Source organism: Centruroides sculpturatus, unplaced genomic scaffold (assembly GCF_000671375.1).
Source record: "Centruroides sculpturatus isolate CEXI.00-Female unplaced genomic scaffold, Cexi_2.0 scaffold520, whole genome shotgun sequence".
Lineage (NCBI taxonomy): Eukaryota > Metazoa > Arthropoda > Arachnida > Scorpiones > Buthidae > Centruroides > Centruroides sculpturatus.
The window spans coordinates 482,162-503,232 of NW_019385076.1; the positions used below are offsets into that span (position 1 = coordinate 482,162).

At 33.9% G+C, this 21,071-nt stretch overlaps 2 protein-coding genes across 2 annotated transcripts in view; one reads left to right on the plus strand and one right to left on the minus strand.

The window, feature by feature from the left end:
- The window catches only part of LOC111634293 (rho-associated protein kinase 2-like), a 123,127-nt gene extending 115,046 nt beyond the window's left edge, over positions 1-8,081 (plus strand). The window contains exons 34-35 of the mRNA XM_023379030.1: positions 3,842-4,049; positions 6,511-8,081. Coding sequence (XP_023234798.1) covers positions 3,842-4,049; positions 6,511-6,589 — 287 coding nt within the window. The 3' untranslated portion in view covers positions 6,590-8,081. The remainder of the gene's footprint in view (positions 1-3,841; positions 4,050-6,510) is intronic.
- Positions 8,082-9,054: 973 nt separating this feature from the next.
- On the minus strand, positions 9,055-20,908 carry LOC111634299 (nucleolar protein 4-like). The gene is made up of 10 exons (XM_023379036.1): positions 20,036-20,908; positions 17,690-17,827; positions 17,286-17,591; positions 16,268-16,355; positions 16,019-16,158; positions 15,336-15,464; positions 15,049-15,252; positions 14,848-14,964; positions 14,073-14,205; positions 9,055-10,883 (listed from the first exon to the last, which is right to left on the minus strand). The coding sequence occupies exons 1-10, from the start codon at positions 20,282-20,284 to the stop codon at positions 10,714-10,716; spliced, it is 1,674 nt and encodes a 557-aa protein (XP_023234804.1). The 5' UTR covers positions 20,285-20,908; the 3' UTR covers positions 9,055-10,713.
- Positions 20,909-21,071: the final 163 nt, after the last annotated feature.

The following is a 21,071-nucleotide window of genomic DNA, read 5'->3' on the forward strand; positions in this document are numbered from 1 at the left end:
AATATGTAACGTGATTCATTTTCAATGAACTTCTCATTTGTTTCATCAGTTTAACATATTGAAAATTTTTGCTGTCTACATCTTTTAGTGTAAACCAATTTTGCTAAACAAAAGAAAATCACTTTCTATGTTTCTCACTCACTTTCACAATTTGCTGCCGGTGTGAGCTTTCAGAATGGCTCTTCATTCTTTCATGTTACTGGAGTTTCAGAGGAAGGAGTGATAACTGATGTCACATATCATATCAGTAATGCCTTGCAAGAGGTGTGATAAAATATGGTTTAATCAGTTTACACTAATTATTACAATGACTGTTCATGCAGTTTGACTTTATCAGAAGTGTCCCTTGCTCTTTTTCTACTGAGGAAAATGAGTGATTTGCCAGAGAAAAGGAAAATGTGAAAGTCTCTATCTCTCTCTCTCTCTCTCTCACTAGATGAGAAGTTAAAAACTATTCAGTAAATACTTCAACAGTCTAGAGTTCTTCAGGAGGATGCTTCTATGTCTGAATCTGAAAAGGATGATTGCTCCATGTTAGATGCTTCTTATCTGTCAGAATGGATTCACAATGCAGATAGCCTAGAGTTTGAGGAATTTATTAGCTGATGACAGTTTTGCTGTTTTCGTTTCCTAGAATGATGAAGAGATTGTGGCTTGGGTTTGGGTTTGACAGTTCCAAGCAATTTAAAGTGAGGTAAACACTACACAATTTTACTGACCAACTGCTGGTTGGTGAATGTGTTTGTTGTCTGACAGGATGTGTTTGTAGAAAGAGCAAACACTAAGCAACATATCCCTCCAGCAACCATACAGCATTTCCAAATTAAAATGGCTATTTTATCAAAGATATGCTGCTGTTGTTTTTTATTGGCAATTAAAGATGAAAGGAATAAGATGATGGATGTTGCTACTTGCTACTCATAAGTTGGCACTAATATCATCCAAGATGTTCACTGATTGGTGTTTGATGGCAAGAAATTGTCATGTTTTCCAAACTTTTGTAAACCAATGTTGACCAATTTCCTTTTTTGACAACACACTTTGTGTCATCAAAATCAATCAACAGACCATGTTGGTTAGCCATGACCAATCTATCATTTTTACCTTCTCTGAAACCATGCATGCTCTTGGTATAACTCAGAACACAGTCTTTTCTTGCAACTTAAGTGAACAACAATATACAACTGTAAGTGCTTAGAGCTGCTTAGTCTAAAAATCCATTGGAAAAAATAAGAAACAAACAAAATTTGACCACTTGTTTAAAAATACAAGACTTAATTTCAGACTAAGTGTACTTTTCCTTTCATATGTTGTTCAAATGTATTATACATGGCAAATTGAAGCTTTTCATTAAGATTTACACTTGCAAATTCAATTATATAGCTGTTAATTTGTGCCATTCCATGTTTTTTTGACAACTATATTCACTCTGAAAGCAATTCAAAGATAGTTTTACTTGTAAATTTTTTCACTTGTGCAATCACTTCTCTCAAAAAATGTGTAAACAGGGTGTGACTGTACATATATATTAGCATTTTTTTTAATATCTTGCAAAAGAAACTTTTATGAATTATTGTCTGTTTAAGGAAAATTTCTCAATCATTTTGAATAGCTAAAATTTAACAAAAATTGAGGGAAAAAAATGAAGAGAGTAATTAATAAAATTAAAATACTTTACACTGAGAATAAAAATTTGAAAATTTAATGGTTTCTTGGCTTTTTAATAAAAATGTTTTCTAAATGAAAAGTTGTGTATAATATGTACTTGCTAAAATATATATAGAAAGAAGTTGGTATAAATTCTCAAAAGCAATTACATAAGGATAATGTTAAAGTACTATGGAAATTACGTGCATGTAAAATAATAAAATGTTTGGAAAAGTTCTATAGCACGTGGCATTTACAATCTTTAAACAACATTTCTTTTGTATACCTAGTGTAACATAAAAACAAATCATCTACTTTATTATCACAGTAATTATCTAAAAATCATAAAACTGGGATTTAATTTAAGAATGTGTGGATGAATAGATTTTGAACTGTAAAAAGTACAATTGAAATAATTTGAAGTAAGTATTTTTAAAAAGTGAAAATGTTAAGGTAAGGCATTTAATTTCTCTAAAAGTAGATAAGGGAAAGTTATAAAAAAAAAAAAAGAGAACTGTGGAAAGAATTTTTAAAAATATTAAGAAATAGTGCTGTTGTGTTTCTGAATTTGTAAAGATGTGCCATTTAATTGGAAGATATCGCTATATTGGTCCATGTAGACACTTCAATATCATTTGGAGTTTGGTTTAGAAAAAAACGTATAATAACTAATAACAAGCAATTGATCAACTGGCTTTGTTCTAAAGTGATTTAGTATATCCATTTATGACAGTGAATTCTAAATATACAGTATTAATCAATTGGTCACAAGGATCTGTTTTTATTGTTATTTAGTTTTGTACATTATTGAAATTATTATGTAGATTTAGGTCTGATAAAAAGATGTAGAAAATCTTTTTATCAGACCTAAAACTTATGATTTAGAAACTCGTTGAAATAAGTCTTATAGTAGAGGTAATAAATCTTAACCATCTAATTTTTGAGTCCATTTATTATATTACCTTTTCTGTATATAGAAATTTTTATCTTTAGACTTTTATTATATTCATATTAACTTTATAAAATTGATTTCTATATAAATTTAGAGATTGATTACACAATAATTTTTTATATCATTTTTCTGAGCCTAAAATTTTTGAAAATATACCAAATAGAACAAGCAATTATTTATTGTAATTGACATAATCACAATGCTGGGCTTCAATTTTTGATTTATTTAATTTAAAATATATGCTCTCCACCCCAAATAAGTAGTGTCTTGTTCCCATACATCATACTTTACTTTCTTGCTAGCAATAGAGTTGTTCCAGTCAGCTATCTAACTCCTTTCAGAGGAAAATTTTTTAATTGAAATAACGTGACTTCCAGTGCAAACCAGAGGTTCATATATAGTTAATTGGTACCTCCTGCTCCTAAGCTTTCCATATCTGGTCTTGACTTTCATTTATCTAATGTTGTTCTCAAGATTAAGGAAAGACAGACAGACAACAGTAGGAATTTATAGGTCTACAATTTTTTCAAATTGCAGCCCAGTAAAGAAACATTCATAAATCTTATTTGCAAATTCTATTTTTTTCACATAATCTGTTGTTTCTAGTTGTTGTATCAATAAGTGTAGAAAATTCATTATAGTCAATATTGACATTCATCATTTCTTTACACACTACATATGTTATTACTGGTTAATGTAGGAATTTTATTATATTTTAAAATTCATATGATAGAGTAGTGGTGCCCAGACTCCAGTGCACATCAATCCAACCCACAAACATATTTAACAAATTACTTATAAATGATAGAAATAGGCCTACTTTTCATATATATTGAATATATAAAATATCTGTGGCTTGCTTACTTATGACTTATGCACAATTTGGTTGATTTTTATACTGAAAAAATTATTTATACATAGCTGATTAGTTAAAAGAGAGTGATTTTGAATTCAAATTATAAATTTAAGTATTTATTTATATATTTATATTTTGGATTTTTCATTAAATTTAGTTATTAAATTAATGTTTTAGAACTTAATTTATTTAGAAGTCCAATGATCTGATGACTTTTATATTTTTCTGTAAAATGTTTGCAAAAAATTTTGACTTCTAGGTTTTTTAAATTGAAATTTATTGAAGAAAATTAAAATTCTATGCAGTGTAGCAAAACTTTTTAATTCTAAGAAAAAAAAACTTATAAAATATATCTAAGTAATAATAAATATTATTCTGTTTATTAGGATGCAGAGTAAAAGTGCATAAAGATCATTTAGACAAAAAAGAAGAAATTATCGCACCATGTAAAGTTAATTATGATCCTAATTCTGCAAAAGAACTATTGTTACTGGCCGGAAGTATTGAAGAACAAAACTTCTGGGTAACGAGACTAAGGAAGAAAATTGAAAAATGTGGTTATGCAGCCCAGCTTGAAGCTAGAACATCACCCAGGTAGAGCATTTTATGTATTTACATTAATATTTAAGAAATTGATTTTAATTCGGGTGTGAATGCCGTTATAATACAAAAAGCATTAATTTAAAAATATTAGTGTTAATTGACAATCGATGATACTAATTGGCTCCATAAGTCTGCACTTTTCACTGTTGGTTGAATCTTCTTTGTTGAAGATGAGTATGATTTAATCTTGAATTGCATTTTTATCATTTATAAACACATATTTGACCAAATTCTTGGTTATCTTATAAATATAGTACAAATATTATACCTATTTTCAATTATTCAAACATTTTAAACCAGTTAATTATAATTTATTCTTGTATTTTGCCATTTACAATGAGAAAGATGAATGTAATGAAGATTAATATAAATGCTTGTAGAGAAATTTTTAATGTAATGCACAAATTAGAATTCTTAGAAAAAAGTAGATAATACTTTTAAACTCAGTCTTTTAAATCAAATCTTGTATTTCCCAAAGAGGATTTAAGTAACTTCCACAATATTATGCAAAAATAAATTTATTGCATAATAATGTGGAAAGTTACATGATAATTACTTTTACATACTTGAGGATATAAAGATTTTAGGTTTAATAGTCATTATATTAATAGTCATTGAAAAGCAAAAAGTCAGTTAACAGAGATTTATTTTAAGAATGGTTAAAACTGCATATTCAAGTCATTTTCAAAGAAGCAGTTCAATCAGATCAGTTTTAACCATTCCTAAAACTATATCTTGATTAACTGACTTTTGGACCACTGTAAATTTATTACATACATTCTTTTTTGACAAGACTATGTCTTGTTTATAAAATCGTACTGCCACCCGTTCTTACCAGCATAGAGGTATGAAGGAGTACATGTCGAAAGATGATATTTGGCACAGAGTATTAGGTGCCCAAATCATTTGCGCATAAAAAATCCAGACTCGTAAGTAGTCAGGAGACCGAGAATCAAGTCAAAATAAAATACGAAATCTCTTCTACAAACAGGCAAAACTGCCACCTCACTCCACCGAAGTCAGGTAGGGGAGAGTACCACCCACGGTCATTCTAAGAAGTGAACTCTGACCTTAGGACCGAACATGTAGTTTCTTCTAGGTTAAATAAAATTTGTAATCTAATTTTGTAAATTTGGGAGTGCTTCAAATATGATGTTAAAACAGTTTTATGTCATTACAAGTAGGTTTTTTTTAACATTATCTAGTGTGGTAAAATCGTGGAATCGATAAAAATTTGACGTTATATTAGGGTCGTCGTTACATTCGATGACATTATAATTGGGTTAAATTGTATATTGTTTCTGCAAAATAAAAAAAATAATTTTGGACGATACAATAGCCATGATTATTTTTTTCAAAAACGGGAACTTTTCGTTAATCATCGACAAAATTTCAACCCGGGCCGACACGCAACAGAGAGAAATTTTGAAATTAGATAAGTTAATTTCATCAAAGATGAATCGTGGATGATCTTGTTGTCGTGGCTAGCGAAGTTTGAATAATCATGCCAAAAAGCAGCAATATCAAAGAAGATAGGAGAATGAGAACGAGACCTGCCTTGAGCATCAAAGTGATTCCGTCTCCGAGACATAGTCTTGTCCCAAATACAGTTTTGCCGTTTTACTTGTTATGTATTTAAAATGAATTTACATTAATGATTAAACATCTTATCAATACAAATTACAATAATTTTATTGTGTAAAATTTCAAATTACAAAGTGAATAATATTTTAATGCATACATTTTTTTTTAATAAAGAATGCGTTGAAGTATAATTTATACTAGCAACTTTCACAGATGATTTTGCAACCATTATGCAATTGAAAACTTGTAATTAATCTTTTCTGATTTATACAAATATATATACTTATTCAAATATGCATCATTGCATATTATATTGTATTGTTATATTTTATTTATTTTGTTATATAAAAAAAAGAAAGGCAATGCCATATGGCATGTAAGACCTTCCATTGCAGAATGTAAGGTCTTTCTTTGCAGTAATGATATTACTATAAGAAAATTAACAAAACAATAAAAATGTAAGGCATAAATCAATGAATTTTAATTAACAGATAGAAATCTAATTGAGAAATTTTTCTAGAAACCCAAAATTTTTCAGATTTGCATTTTAATATAAAAATTTCAGAATTTATGATACATGACAGAGTTAATGCAGTTTATAGTTAATAATAAACAAATATCAACAATTAGTTTTAATTATTGTTTCACGATTATAAAATTACCAATTCTTCTACATTATATTACAGTTTTCTCTTCTTACGCTGCATTTTGGATTTTTGAATTCAGATATTTACCTTTAACGTTTGCAATTATTGATTGTTTTACTTTAAATCATACATATATTGGATTTTATTTATTCATTTTTCCTTCTTTTATTCTATGGAATATAAAATTTATTGAGTTAATGTAAAAATGTTTACTTTTGCAGATCATCTATGCGTTCTATACACAAATATCAACCTCAGAAGTCTGCCACTTTACCTCCCACGAGTAGCAATAAAAAGTAGATAAAAAGTAAAAATGCAATCTTCCATGACATATTGCTATAAAAAGAGGACTTTTTTTGTTTTTTATTTATGTCAACCATCTGTTGTGGTTTTCATAAATAAAAAATTTATGTATTTATGACAGAGTATATATAAACTATATATCTATTGTTATAAAAATTTAATGTTAAAGTAATCTCTAGTAAATTTGATGTTTATGATTGTAATTAGTAGCATATCTAGTTTTTGTACTGTTATTTTCTGGCGAAATGTCGGCATTCTTTAAATTATCTTCAGATATTTATAAGGCACATTTTACTATTAAAAATCTAGCCATTGCAGTTAAATGAGTATCAATGATCGGGTTCGTTGAAGTTATTTAAAACTCAAAAGGGGAGAAAAAGATTTTTTTAGTAAGAAGCAATAATGCGTTTAATTTTTCTATGGACTATTTTTACCCAAACTATAATACGAGCGATTGAAAATATGTATAATTATGGTACAGTGTATCGTTCGAGAAGTGGACGGTGGCGTCCAAAAGATTTCTTTGTGCGTTAGCGTCGACATTGTGTGCCACAAAAGTTTTTAAAAGGGACCAGGAACTTGGTTTGTAACTTTAACCTCGTCCATATCAATTGCATTTGTTGGCATAATATGCAAGCGAGTTAACTTGGTATAAATTACCAAATTTTTGAGTATTAAATGATTTTAAAATATAACTAATATGCCAAATAAGTGTGCCACAGTTTTAATGTAATATTCGAATATATTTGAAATAGTCTCCGTCCCAAGAACATGCTCATGTCTAGAGACATTTGTTAATAGAATATTCCAGTTAGAAATGTAAATTATTTACATTGAATGTTTAATGTAAGCAAGAATAAAATCTTGCTGTATATAAATATATATATATTAATATCTTTAAAATATAGAACATATATTAAATTCAAATTACTGTATTTCATCAATCCATAATTTTTGTATTTAAATTTTGTTCTCTTATTGCTTTACAAAAAGGGTGAGTCTGTTCTAGTTTATATTATAAAATATTAGATATAAATTTGCTCTACAATTTTATACATTTAACAATATAATTCTATACTACAGAATTTAATGCAGATAAATAAATAAATTTTGTGAAGCGGGGATAATTCGAATCGTCGTCTTTACGGTCTTCCACGGTTCTTCCCGTAAGTGGAAACTCGTAGATCCTGTACAAAAATAATCGAGGACGAGATCGGAATCCCTCTTATTTTTAGAATAAAGTCTACTTTTCATTTAAATTGTTTATATTTAATGAGGGAGAAGATCTAATCCTCGCAGGCTAAAGTGCCGTTGCTTAGCCTAGCTTTTGTTTATAATTCTGTAGTTAAAATAAAATGTTTTCATTTATATAAATCGGTGTAAGTTTTTTATTATTATTATTATTTTGTTATTGTAAAAATTTATTTAATTATTATTTTATAAATTAAAACATTATATATAAAGAATTATTGATGTTACTCAATAAAGATTTCCAGATAAACGAGTTATTTTAAAATAAAAATAATAACTATAACTAGAAAACATTTAAATTGAATAATTTTTTGAAGATGAATAATCTAACAGAACAATTGTCAACTTACCTTTCACATGGCAATTTAATTTTTAACATGTAAAATTATTAAAATTTCAATTCACACATGTCACTACTTAGATTGTTGAATCTTAGATGCAAATATTGTTGTAAAAATGTGTTTGAGATTAGAATTGATGAGACAGTCTGAAAATGAAATCCATTTGACCGAATTTAAAAAATTTAAATATGTTATTTATTACATCATTAGTTTTATACACAACAATAATTTTTAGGGCTTAAAATACTCTGCAAGCAGTCTATCAAAATCTGACAGTACAAATGTCGGTCCACAAAGTGAGATTCAGACTGGCAAACTAGAAACACTAATCCACTAACGTGCTATGGTATAATATACAAATTACACAATTATATCAAAGCATTTGAAAGCACCAATAAAATTTTGGTTGTATGCCATTCAAAGATAATTCAATGCGCTTGATAAGATTGTCTCCAGTTTAATGCGTAGGGTTCATTCCTTTGTTCATTTATGATTTGTTACAGTCATATATATGAACAAAGGATTTCATTTGTTACATCATTTTTCATCTCAGAATTTATATATTTATTTGCAGTAAGTAACTTAATGTAGGACTTTATAACCTTTTCTATATTGTATCGAGATAAATAACTGTGTTCCGATCTTCAAATTAAATGAAAAATGTCTTAGAAAAGAAGAGCCAGAAAAATTGTTCTCCTTAAAATTTTATTTAAAAATCACTAACACGAATGTTAGCTTTTTTAAGTAAAGCAAAAATATGTACATTTTATTGAACTTTTTTTCCTAATTCCATTATCAATAAGAAGAATTATCATTTATATAAACATGTATAATATTTATATTATATACATATCATTCCAAGAATCGTTATCGAAGAAAAATAAATTGTTACTAATTTAATTTAATTAATTTATTTATAAAAAAATATTTTAAATGCGATATTCTTTGTCGGAATAATTATAATAATAAAGAATCGGCCGTAAACTCCGTTCTATAAACAAGTCTGCGTGGATAAATAGATGCACGCTGCCACTAACAAATATAGCGAAGAGACTCGCGTACGCATTTAAACATAGAAGTACAATTAAAAATGTATTTATATTGGTTATATAAGAGAAAGGAAATTGAATACAATGTAACATTCATGTACAATACATCCATACAAGCTAATATCTGGAAATAAAAACTCCTGTTTTTATCGCATTATTGTAGGTTACACATCAATATAAACAGAAATGAAATATTTTAATTTTAAATTTTAGAAAGATATTTTTGAATTTGATGATACACACTTTTTCTATTCCTTTAATTTACCTTTATATCTTTAAAATAATGCAGGATACCTCCAAGCTTACACATACAGAGAATAAACACCCTCCAACCGACACAAACTGCCAAATGTATTAGCACGGCCCGCTCCGAACTTCCATCGCGTTCCTTCTAACGGTAGAAAAGCGCGGAGACAGTTCGCACCGGGCCAAAGTTCTCATTTCGTGCCGGCGAGACGGGCTCCGGAGAGAAATTAAAACAAGTCACGAATGCACATAATGAAATCTGCCTGTTGGGCGTCGAGTGATAATTTTCCTGCACATCTCGAGGGGTGATTTTTTTTGCCAGTTTTTGGTTGCATCTTCCACCTAACATTAGTGATGTAAGCTACTAAAAACCTCTGTAAAGGGGACGTACTCTGTACTTTATGCGAGTGACATATGTTACAATACAGATGTGTTTTTTTAAATACGGATTGCTGGAATTTTATAGATTTTGTGCAATTCTATAATAATAATAAATGAAAATCGAAATTTCTACAACATTGATTTCGCATTTCTATTTATCCGTTTAAAGTGAGAACGTCCTACTTAATGATCAAACGAAAAAACCATTTGGTTTCCATCAAAGTGTAATGTTAGAAATGGAAGAAATGTCTAAATTATCGTCATTTTTATAATAATAGCTTTCTCTAAAATGATCTCCTGTATACTTCGATTAGTTTTTTCTTGTTAAAAGAATTTTAAATGCATTGATGGTTTAAAAAAATTAATAAATTGTAATTAAGATCATCCTACTTATTAAAGTATTTAAGAGATGGCGACACTGCGTTAGGTCGAGGCCAGATTATGTTTTAAATTAATTCTAGCCCAAAAATAGCATTAAAAAATATAATCGCTCGGATATTTCCAAACGCGCCCCAATTGGCCCTTGGTGTGAACGATTACAAACAATACCGAAGACAGATTTCGTTATGCGGAAAGAATTTAAAACTGTCATTTTAATTAAACGCTCGAAAATAATAATAGTAATATAGATAAATTAATTAAAAATTATTTATTTTTTCACTTAAAATCATTAAGAAAGTAATTTTATTATAACCGATAGGAGTTTATTCAAAATTTTAGGTATTTTAGACCAAATCCGAAAGTCAATAAGAGAATAAAAATTTTTGAATTTCCTTTTAAGTCGATGGAGTTGGTCCCCTTAAATCTAGTTAATAGACCTAATCGTGTTGTTTGTAATTTTTTGGATGAAGATTTAGTTCTGCTGTTGTAACAAATGTTCTAATTCGTCCGCCGATCTGAATAGAAAAGCTGCAGATTCTCGGTAACCTGCGATCAGTTGCTTCACTGCGAATACTTCGTTTGGATGAAGAGTGTAATTGCTGCAATTGACCGTCTGCTTCTTCACACTTAGATCGGTCGGACCTTTCAAAAAACATAAAATAAATGAATGCCGCTTCGTCAATAAATATATTCAATTACGTGCAAAAAAGCAAATTATTTTTAAAATTAATTATAAAAAAGAAAGATGGCGAGAGCCTTAAGAGTGTGGATAATATGATGTTGATGTTTAAGAATATATTCAATACGAAAATTTGCTAATAGAATACCGAATTGTTCGTTGTAGTATTGTGCTTTATGTAGTCCAGGGTAACTTTAAGCAAATTATGCGTGCCCGCATAATTTTATAGCTCTAAAAATATTTTGCGCTTATCTTGCAACCTATTACTGCAAAATGACTCGAAAATTCGATGACAGAGAAAGTAAACTAAAGAGAATATTATACACTAAAACGTCAACCACGTGTCTGGCTTATTGCAAGATATTTGCGTAACATACGCTGCATCTCGATACCTGTCTAATTACAATACGGCTTGTTAGGCCGTTACGGTAGGTACACAATTGCTTTTGAAAAAGATCAAACGTAACAGGACTAAGTAATGCGAATTATTAGGTAAAGTGTCGTCGATATGTCGAATTTTTACGCGTAACGTTGGTCAAATATACACGGTTATCGGGTAAAATTGCGTATGGAAAAACGCTTAGGGCTGTTTCACACTATGACCGACCGGCCCGACTCCGAGTCGTGTTGCCATGGCAACAACAGTCTGCCGACCGACTAATCGTTCCAGTCGGACAGATTTGAAAGGCTAAATATTTGTAGTGGTGTCGGAGCAGTCGGTGAGCTACAGCCAATGAGAGCTTCGAAACTATAACCAATCAGAGTTTAGATTTATCCAATTATGTCGAAGTTAGAAAATGGCGGAAAGTATAGATTTCTCGGAAGCTTTAATAAACGAAATGAAAACATATCCGTGGCTTTATGATATTCGGCCAGCCGATTATAAAGACAACGTAAAAAAAGTAATTCTTGGACGGAGATTTCCAAGAAACTAAACGTTGAAGGTACGTGATTGACTAATCTAATAATGACGCGATATATCTAAATGCACGATCGCTTTCCGTGACGGCCATGTTTTCTGTTTAAAAACATGGCCGTTTTAAAAACTTACCATGATTGGCAAGTGTATTGATCTATAACACGCGTTCTGATTGGTCCTTACGAGTCGGCCACCGACATATAATCGTACTTAGTGCGAATACTTTACTACTAGTCGGTCCGATTATAAAATCAGTCGGGTCGGTCATAGGGTGAAACAGCCCTTACACTACCAAAGGCCTTAAAAATGAGTAGTATAGAATTATGTGAGCTCGCGGGATTGAATACTTTGAGCATTCGTCAAACGAAATGGTAAAAATAATACATACGCGTGGATCCGAATCCTATTCTTCGTCGAGAGCAGAGTTGCATTAATTACAACTGAAAATGGACGAACATTACTTAAAATGGAAGAGACGATGCACGCTATTAGTTCGTTTTCATTACGGTTTGGATGTGCAGACTGTATTGTTCGTAAATTATATTTGTTACGGATACTATTCTTAACATTCCTAGTAAATTGCTATGATTAAAACTATCAATCATTAATTGTGATGGTATACAAGCTAAAGCGCCGGTTTAGAACACTAGCGATGCGGCAAGCGCAAGATTTTAGACGAAAAGCTTAAATAACACTATGCAAAAAATGAGTAAATTAATATAGTAGATTAGTCGGAATCGTAAGAACCGTGCAGTAAATAAAGCTAATATGATCGACAATAACTAAGTGGCAACACTCTCCCCGTATCGTATGATGCTTTCTTTATTTTGTTATATCGCATTTTGTTCTTTATAGTTATATGTTAATTCAGTCTGCTCTTCTTCGATATTGTGGCGCTGGTACGCATCTAGTCGGCCATTTCTAGTTATAGGCCTATAGTGATACCGGTGACGTACTCATTAATCCTGTATCGTTTTTTCTTAAGTTTAAAAATTACTACTGCATTTTTTTTCTATAAATGGCAGAATCTAAGTTTAAGAATCATATTAGACGAACGGAAACGGATGAAATTCGGCAACTCGATTAACGGGCGCTAATAAAGATAGTATAACAACCAAACACTTGAAGAAAAAGAAATGAAGAAGCATTGTATGTCATATTTAATGAAATAAACGAAAAGGATGTCGATCCGATAGAATTAATCCTTTGTATGGAATTACAAGAAATACAGCTTCTGTAGAAAGAATATTTTCACCGGTAAATTCTCTATGGTCAAAAGAGAAGTCGAAATTAAATATTAAAGCCACGAAAACAATGCTAATTATAAATCAAAGCACATACAACGCCATTAGTTTTATAATAAAATGGATCTCCTCAAGAAATTACGGTCAGCCTAATACCGTGCAGGTAGCAAATTAGGTTATTTTGAGTTTTCTACGAAGGAATCTGGGATACATCTTGCGAACTAGAGACAAGGCCCTTATTAGGAAGCCAGCCGAATTAATTCCCGATGACGCAGTAAGATTATTTTCCGAATTTCCTATAGAAAAATTTACATAAATTATATGGTAATTATTCGTGGGCGTTCGCGGAAAATTTTCCAGGGGGAACCGTGGAGACAAATAATTACATCGATAAATTTTTACTGAATTATTTAATTTGGGGAAATTTAAGACAGACAAAGCCTCTGACGGTCGAGGGTGTAATCTCAATCACTTCTACCATTATAATTTTGGGAGTTTTTAGTCGATCCCAAGGAGGGGTAAGTGCCCCGTTTGTCCCCTCTAAGGACGTCCATGTAATTATCGTAAATTTAAATACGCAAGTTTTCATATCTTGTCAATAGATGGCGCCGACCAATCACTTCTCTATAATAATTACATTTCTAGAAAATTTTTTTCCTCTTATCTCTTCGACGCGTATTACACTTAAATATTTGAAACGCTTAAATTATATAACCGAAACTCTCTACATTAAGTTTTCGAAAAGAAAAAGAGAGGGAAAAAAGTGGCATTTGGCACAGAAACGAATAAGCAGAGAAATTTAAAGCAGAAAATATTTTTATCGCCGCGTATCGATATTTGAAATAGCGTCTCCGTACGGTTAAAATGTCGGAACCGAAATGACCATCATCACGCATCATTTACGAGTGATAAATCTCGGAAATTGCAATAAAGGATACATATTTCTTATACCTATTGAGGGCACGCGAATACAAGAGCAAAAATCTCACCATTGGAACAAGGGCAGGTGTTCAGAGAGTAATTGTTCTCCGATGATAATACCGCCATTTGCCGACAGTTGTTGTTGTTGTTGTTATTGTTATATAACTTGTGTTCCAGGTCCTTCGCACCTTTCACTTCTACCTAAAAAATAAACGTTTCTTATTGAGTTATTAAAGAACTTTCGTCTTTTTCGTGTCGCCGCTCTATCGTCTAAATAAAAAATGTGCCCGTTTGAGATTAATATAAAAGGGGATTTTTTCAATATCCCGAAACTTTATTTCATCGCTTCGTTTTATGTAACATTTAAATTCGAATGTATGTTCGGTTTTAAAATATAAGCAGAACGGCAAATTAGAAATTTTAAATGTTGAAATTCTATAAGGGAAAATATTATTAAATATTTTTTTAAATGTAAGTTAGTTTTGCCGATAAATTATAATTATTTTTTAAAATAATTTAAAAAGTTCGAGATATAAAATATTAATAAATTTTTAGGTGGCGTTGCGAACTTCTTAAGCGCCCCCTCGTTGAAAAAAAAAAATTACGGCGCCATCTTGAATCTATTACCAATTTAAAATATTGCACAAATTTCCATAATTGATATCGCTGGCGGACTCGTGTAATATAAATTAATAATAAAATTTAATTTCAAAATGCCAAATGTTTAAATTAGAAAAAAACAGTATAAAATTTCAAATTATAATTAAAATATTCTTACGCTGGGAAACGCATTTATTGGAAATACATAATTTTTCTAATTTAAATGCGAACAAAATGACTCACTGCTAAAGGTTTCAGCCCGAGTTTCATCCTTTTGGCGTTCAAACTTTCATTTTTACAAGCACTTGCCAAAATCTGTTCGGCTAAAGCCGAAGTTAAGTGAGGAGGAGTAGGACGAATCTGTGGATATAAAATGATATGGCGGTTGATAAAGAAAAATAAATGAAAATTTTTAAGCGGTTATTATTGATTTGTCCGTTTTACCCCGTCCAGACCGTTTTGATTCCGACATCTTTTGGTCCTTCTACACGATTTTAAATAAGTTCGGATCCTCTTACGAGCTCTTTCTGCAAATTCCGGGAATTGCCGGCGACAGGAATCGATGATGGCTTGCACTTTATCCTTAGGTTGTCTGGATATCGGAACGACTCTATCCAAATTTTCGTCCACGAAGAGCCGAACGAATAACTAGAATAAGCGGAAAGAAATTTATTAAATTATTAATTTACAACGATAAAACTGTCCGCTCTTCGAAGAATAGAGAATCTTACATTGAAGGCCTTGAGACGTTCGGGATCGTACTTATTATGAGCTTCTACTTTATCGCTTTCCTCCTCATCACTTTCTTCTTCGTCTTCTTTAGTGGCAATCGACAGCTCTTCTGAAGGGTCCGCCGTTCCCTTTCCAATACAGCATTAAGTAAAAATTGATAAAAGAAAGAAACCTTGGTCGTCGATACCGTAAAAATTACACCAATTTAATATCCGAAACGTTGGCAATTCCATCATTTATGCCGCTTTGCACCGTTTTTAAGAGATTCTTATATATTTATAGCAATAAAATGTAATTAAGTTATATATTAAGGTCTGTAATTATATAAATTTCAATTTTATCTCGTCAAAGAACTAGAACATTATAGGATAGAGTGGCACAGTAAGCGGATCAATAGCGCGAAATTTGGGTCAAGCCGACAATGAAGTTGCGTCTTAAGCTTATATGATTTTCTACGCTTTGCTTTATTATTAAATGTATATATTATTTAGAAGTTTTGGGGGCGGCGAAATTTTGCCAGAACCCCCATCCGCCCGCCCGAAAAGTAACGTGTTTGCAGAGAACAATGCAAAGGTTTCTGTATCGGCGACTCGGCATTACATCACTCCGACATTTGCGTGAATCGGCTTTTATATTCAAAGACCTCACGCGGCTTTTCAATATTCATAAAGAGGAATGTTACCTTAAGTCTTTTATCGTCTTGGTTGCTCTGTTTGCTCATATTTATGGGTTCGTTTAACGAGTTTTGATTGGTCATGTCCAATGGCACATTCGAATCGTTCAGTTCTTGACTGGAAGAATAACCCAACTCTTCTTGTTCTTCTGAAAAGAGAAACGTTCCTCGAAAATAAAGTCATGTTCTTAAACTAAAAGGAGCCGTCTGGCTCCTTATCCGCGATGAGAAAGTGGAGGAAACGAGGTCATTTTTTACCGTCGTCGTAGCGATAGGTGTCAAACTGGGTGGATTCTTCGTATTGACAATTCTCGCTCACTTCGCTGTCGACCGTCGAGGAACATTCCTTACAAAAATAAATAAATAAGTAAAAAGAGGAGGATCCTTCTTCGTTAGACTCTTAATTGTTCTCGCTCAACACGAGGAAAAAAATGAATTAGATTAACTAGAATAAATAAACTATTTTCCTAATCTGTACTTTATTGATCAGAGGGAGACGTCGAGAAACACCTGCTTCAAATCAGAGCAGAGAAACCGCATTCTATGGTAATCCCAAAGAATTAAAAAGGAGAATGCTGGTTCGACATCAAAAATTCATCACCCGTAATTAGATGTGTAAACCGAGGTGATAAAACTTAAAAATGTTTATTCGTAGTTTGATTTTTTTCTAAACCCTTTCCGGAATAAGTCGAAAGTAAATTACGTCGGGCGCTTCGATATTTAAAAACAAAGAAAAAAAGTAGAAAGAACTACTAATCTTCTCTTTGAACGCCCGCTCAAAATGCTATTTTCACGCAATATTTTTTCCCCAATTCTAAGTAGAGTTGTTGGTTCTGTTCGAAAAATACCTACTGTGTTCCGTCGTCATGGAAACATCCGGATGAGAGAGGAGATGAGGTCAAAGCAACATTCTGAAACTCCAACTCGAAAAAAGAGAGATCCAGAGAAAACTTCGGAAACGGAAAATTCGTCACACGCGTATTTTAAGATGGGCGACGAATTTCTTTTCATTTTGCCGATTTCGATAGGTTAAAAGGGCGCGAATAAGTCGTCGCTGTTATAAAAAAAATAGGATAAAAATCAGCGTTACGACTCGTACATTTTGCGAGTGACGTCGCTCGTTTCTCGAGTGAAATTTGCGCAAAGGGCATGCAAATATCGATAGATTAACGCTAGCAAATGCGAGAAACCGTAGGCGTGGAAATATAGGAAAGTATAAGATACGAAGGAAAATTCGAAAGCAAATAATTTGAGTCTAGATGCGGATTGCTCTTACCTCTCCGTCGACACGCATTGTGCCGTTGACGTCATACGTTAAACTCTTCATGTGTTTCAGGTACGTAGTGGTGATGGGCAGAGAATAGTCGATCTCTTCGGAATCGCCCGGAGTGCTGGATGTTCCCTTTGAGCGCTGATTGCAGCTAACCTCGTTGCCATGGCGACTACCTATCTTCCCGTTTCCTGCTCCAGGATGAGGCGGAGACGAGTCTGACGCGAGGTGCATTCGCTTTTGGCAATTGGCACAGGACATCAGAAAGTGGGTCACCGCTTCCCTGGGTAGAAACGCGTACGTTTCTGCAATCTAACCGGAAAAACAAAAAAAAAGTTTTTTTAATTAAATCTGCAGATTTCCTTCCCTCCGGCATTTTTCTTTCTCCTAAGAAGAGATATTGTTCTCACTGCTCTGTATGTTCTTTTTTGTCCCGCATGTTTTCCCGATTTTCCGTCCGACTCTACGTGAACGTCGTAGATGATGTCGAAAAAATTCTCCACCACCGCTACCTTCTTGTAGATGGTCTCCTCTTCTCCGGAATTCGTCTACAAAGACAAAACTGCCATAAGCGACCGTCCTTCTTAGACGAGTCGGAATTTCCGTTACAAATGAAACTTTCGCGTCGCTTTGTTATCGATATTTACAAGTCTTCGAAGGGTGGCACACAATAAAGTTGGCTCTCTGCAACTTCTCTCAGACGACGCTTTCGAAGCATACTTTAACGATCGATGAATAAACCCTCTCCCTCGCACACAGTTGGCTTATAGTTACGTTAGGATGTCCCTCCTAACTTCCTTTGTTCCCTTTTCGAGCCGATGGGCCGTCCTACACGTCAAAAATCACTATTTGTCCAAACTCCCACATAGAATCCGCTCTCAAAATAAAATCCGCCAAATGCTGCGAACGTCTACCTTCCCGCTCTTCCATTATTTTTATTTTTTCGCGGGTGTGGATGGAAATTAATCGATAAAATAATTAATAATTTAATACGGAAAACCCGTTAACTAAATTAATTTTAACGGGCGAGTTTCGACCTTTGCCGGAATATAAACTATTAATATTATTAATGATTAAATAAACATTGATCAAACTGGAGTGTTCTTGTTCGTCTCGCGCTTAATCCGACATCGGTTGCGTGCGCACGTAAATAATTAAACTCCCGACCACGTCTCACACTAGTGCTGCGAGTGTTTTGATAGGACCCAAATGCCCCTTTTGCCTGAATATCCCACAAAACGATCGATTCGCAGAGTAAAGTGCAGACACTTCCTCCGTTACTTTGTCCATTCCGCACCTACACGTTCCTCCCGAATCTCCAGAATAAACCTTCGTCTTCTTCCTTTTGAAATTATTTTGACTAACTTCCCACCCCCGAAACCAGAATCTAGACTATTTTTTAAGGACATTACTTGTTATAACCTTAAAAAATAATTTTTAAGGTTAAAAAAAATATTCGCGCCTGAACTAACGATCCTGTGTATGGGTAATTCTGGTGCGTGCCCTATTTTTAGGGGTTGAAAACGTGTCAAATTAAAAATGGTAATAATAAATTACTCGGGTGGGATTAGATGATTCACCGGGTGTACAGTGTACAATTTATTCTGTGTGTGCAAGTTTAGAAGTGGAGAAATTTCAGCCGGGAGAGAGAGCTGAACTGAGAGAATGCACCGAGAATAGACTGGCGGTATCGATCCTGTAAGTGAAGGGCCAGCAGGGGGTTGTCCCTGGGGCTGAGGGGATAACATCCCAACAATTCTACTTTAGGCCAAATGAGTCACGTGCTAGAAGCTCCGTGAATAGCAGAGGACAGTGGCTATCTGCGGGACACTCCCGACATTATCCGCTTCTCCCGCGAGAGTGACACAGACAGATTGTAGACATCCCGTCACCAAAAACAAGACAAAAAAAAGGATTTTGTAGCAGGAAAACGTTGTAGACGAGTGAAATTTTTAGTTATTATTATTATTTTTCCTCTAAACTTTCTTCTAGGCGACGAGTGTGTGGTAACGAGACGTAGAATCGACAACAGGTAGGAAGAGTAAAGTCGTCGGCGACAACAACAACCTCCCTACTCTTTTGGGAAAAGGCGGCTTTATTGGATACACACACTTCCAGGCTTGGCTCCACTGCACAACGCGGAGTACAAAGGCAAAGACTGGATTTGGGGGGCTTTAAATCCCAATTAATGAAGGAACATTGATCGCGCTTTCATTTATTAAAATTCAAATACGTAGCGAGAGGCGTAGACGACACGTACAGTACATTCGGGCCATTTTTACCAAGCTAGAATCTAGAAAATGGCAACGTTTCTGTCGTTTAATACGCTCGACGGAATTTTAATATTAACGCGGATAACGTACGAAGATAATTAGCAATAAAAGGTAAATTTTTTTTTAAGTTAATTCGTATTTATCTACCATTTAAAATGGGAAATTCGAGCCCGTAGACGTACAGACAAACAGACGTTTAGCTAGAACGGTATATTTTTCGTCTGTACAAGTGGTTTGAAACGGGTTAGAGGTGGGCGGGAAGGGATTCGAGGGGCGAAAAGCGTATAAAAGGGTGTAAAGTTTGAGGAGAGAAACTCGTTCCTTCCACACGCCATTTTCTCACTCTGGATCCATAATTGCGGACGAGCCCAAAGGCCGGTTCGAAATCGGTCGAGAACACGTGTCGAGCCGCATCCGATCGATAAATCGAGCAAAAACAAGGAGGAAAAAAGCAGTCGTGTATAAGGGCAGAGATATACTCACCGGCACCCTGCTACATGGAACGTACAAGGGATATTCTCCCTTCTTGACGAGCGAAGTTCCGGTTCCCGGTGGACCCAGGGTGAATCCCTTGGCCCTGACCCAAAATCGGAACTTGGAGTTTTCGCTGGTGGTCTGCTCCTCTCCCCTGAGGATCTTGAGAATCCTCAGATACTTCCTCCTGGTGACGGTTTTGGTCTTGGCGCTGTCTCCGTACGTCTCCAGGGCCCATGTTTGGAACTTGTCGTACATCTGTCGTCGGGCCGAGAGTCGGCTGGGACGAGAGGCCGCCACGCGGTGACGATAGGTCCTCTTGACGACGGTGGCAATGGCACCCGTCCTGCCACCGCCGCCGGGGAACAGGTGGCGGTGAGTCCCGCGACTCTTGCCGCTTCGACATCCGCGATTGGCCAGCCTGGCGACGAACCAAGCGAACCCCCGTCTAGACGGGTCCCGGCATGGAATGGCAACGTCTGCCTCCTCGATGACGTCACACAGGTACGGCTGTCGCTACCTCACCCCCGTCCAGACTGAGGCTCACCCGCGATCGATAGTCCCTCGTCCCACCCTCTTCTATACTTCCTCGCGGGGTCCGTCCGAATTCCCCGACTCCGACGCTTCCAAACTGCCCAATTTATTTATTCCCGATCGTCACCATTTCCGCTCCGCTCCTCCGCCACCCACGTCCCGTCCTGACAAACTCCTCTCTCTCTCTCGCCCCGTCTCTTCGTCTGCTTTATTAACCAGACCGACGCTTCCTCCTCTCTCAATTTTCCTTTTGAATTTAAAATTCGCGCTTTCATTGGACTTTCCACAAACCAATTAGGGCTAACGATCGAAGCACATGATTTCCACACTCTACTCTTATTGGTTAGCTCTAATTTAAATTAAGCCGAAAAAAACGACCTCTGCTTTTTAATTATCTAAAAAACAATTTTAACTCTTATTCAAATTTTATTATTAAATTTTCTTCCAGACGAAAAATCTGACAGAAATACTTTGAGACCTCCCAAATGTGTTATAAAAATTATAACGTCTT

Bases quoted from the DNA above. Each gene is read 5' to 3' on its own strand.
- LOC111634299 (XM_023379036.1), bottom strand. From the start codon at position 20,284: ATGTACGACAAGTTCCAAACATGGGCCCTGGAGACGTACGGAGACAGC. The intron at 16,159-16,267 runs GTAAAAAATGAC...TTCTCTTTTCAG, and splicing joins CACCTATCGCTACGACGACG to AAGAACAAGAAGAGTTGGGT. The intron at 14,965-15,048 runs GTAAAACGGACA...TTATATCCACAG, and splicing joins ATCAAAACGGTCTGGACGGG to ATTCGTCCTACTCCTCCTCA.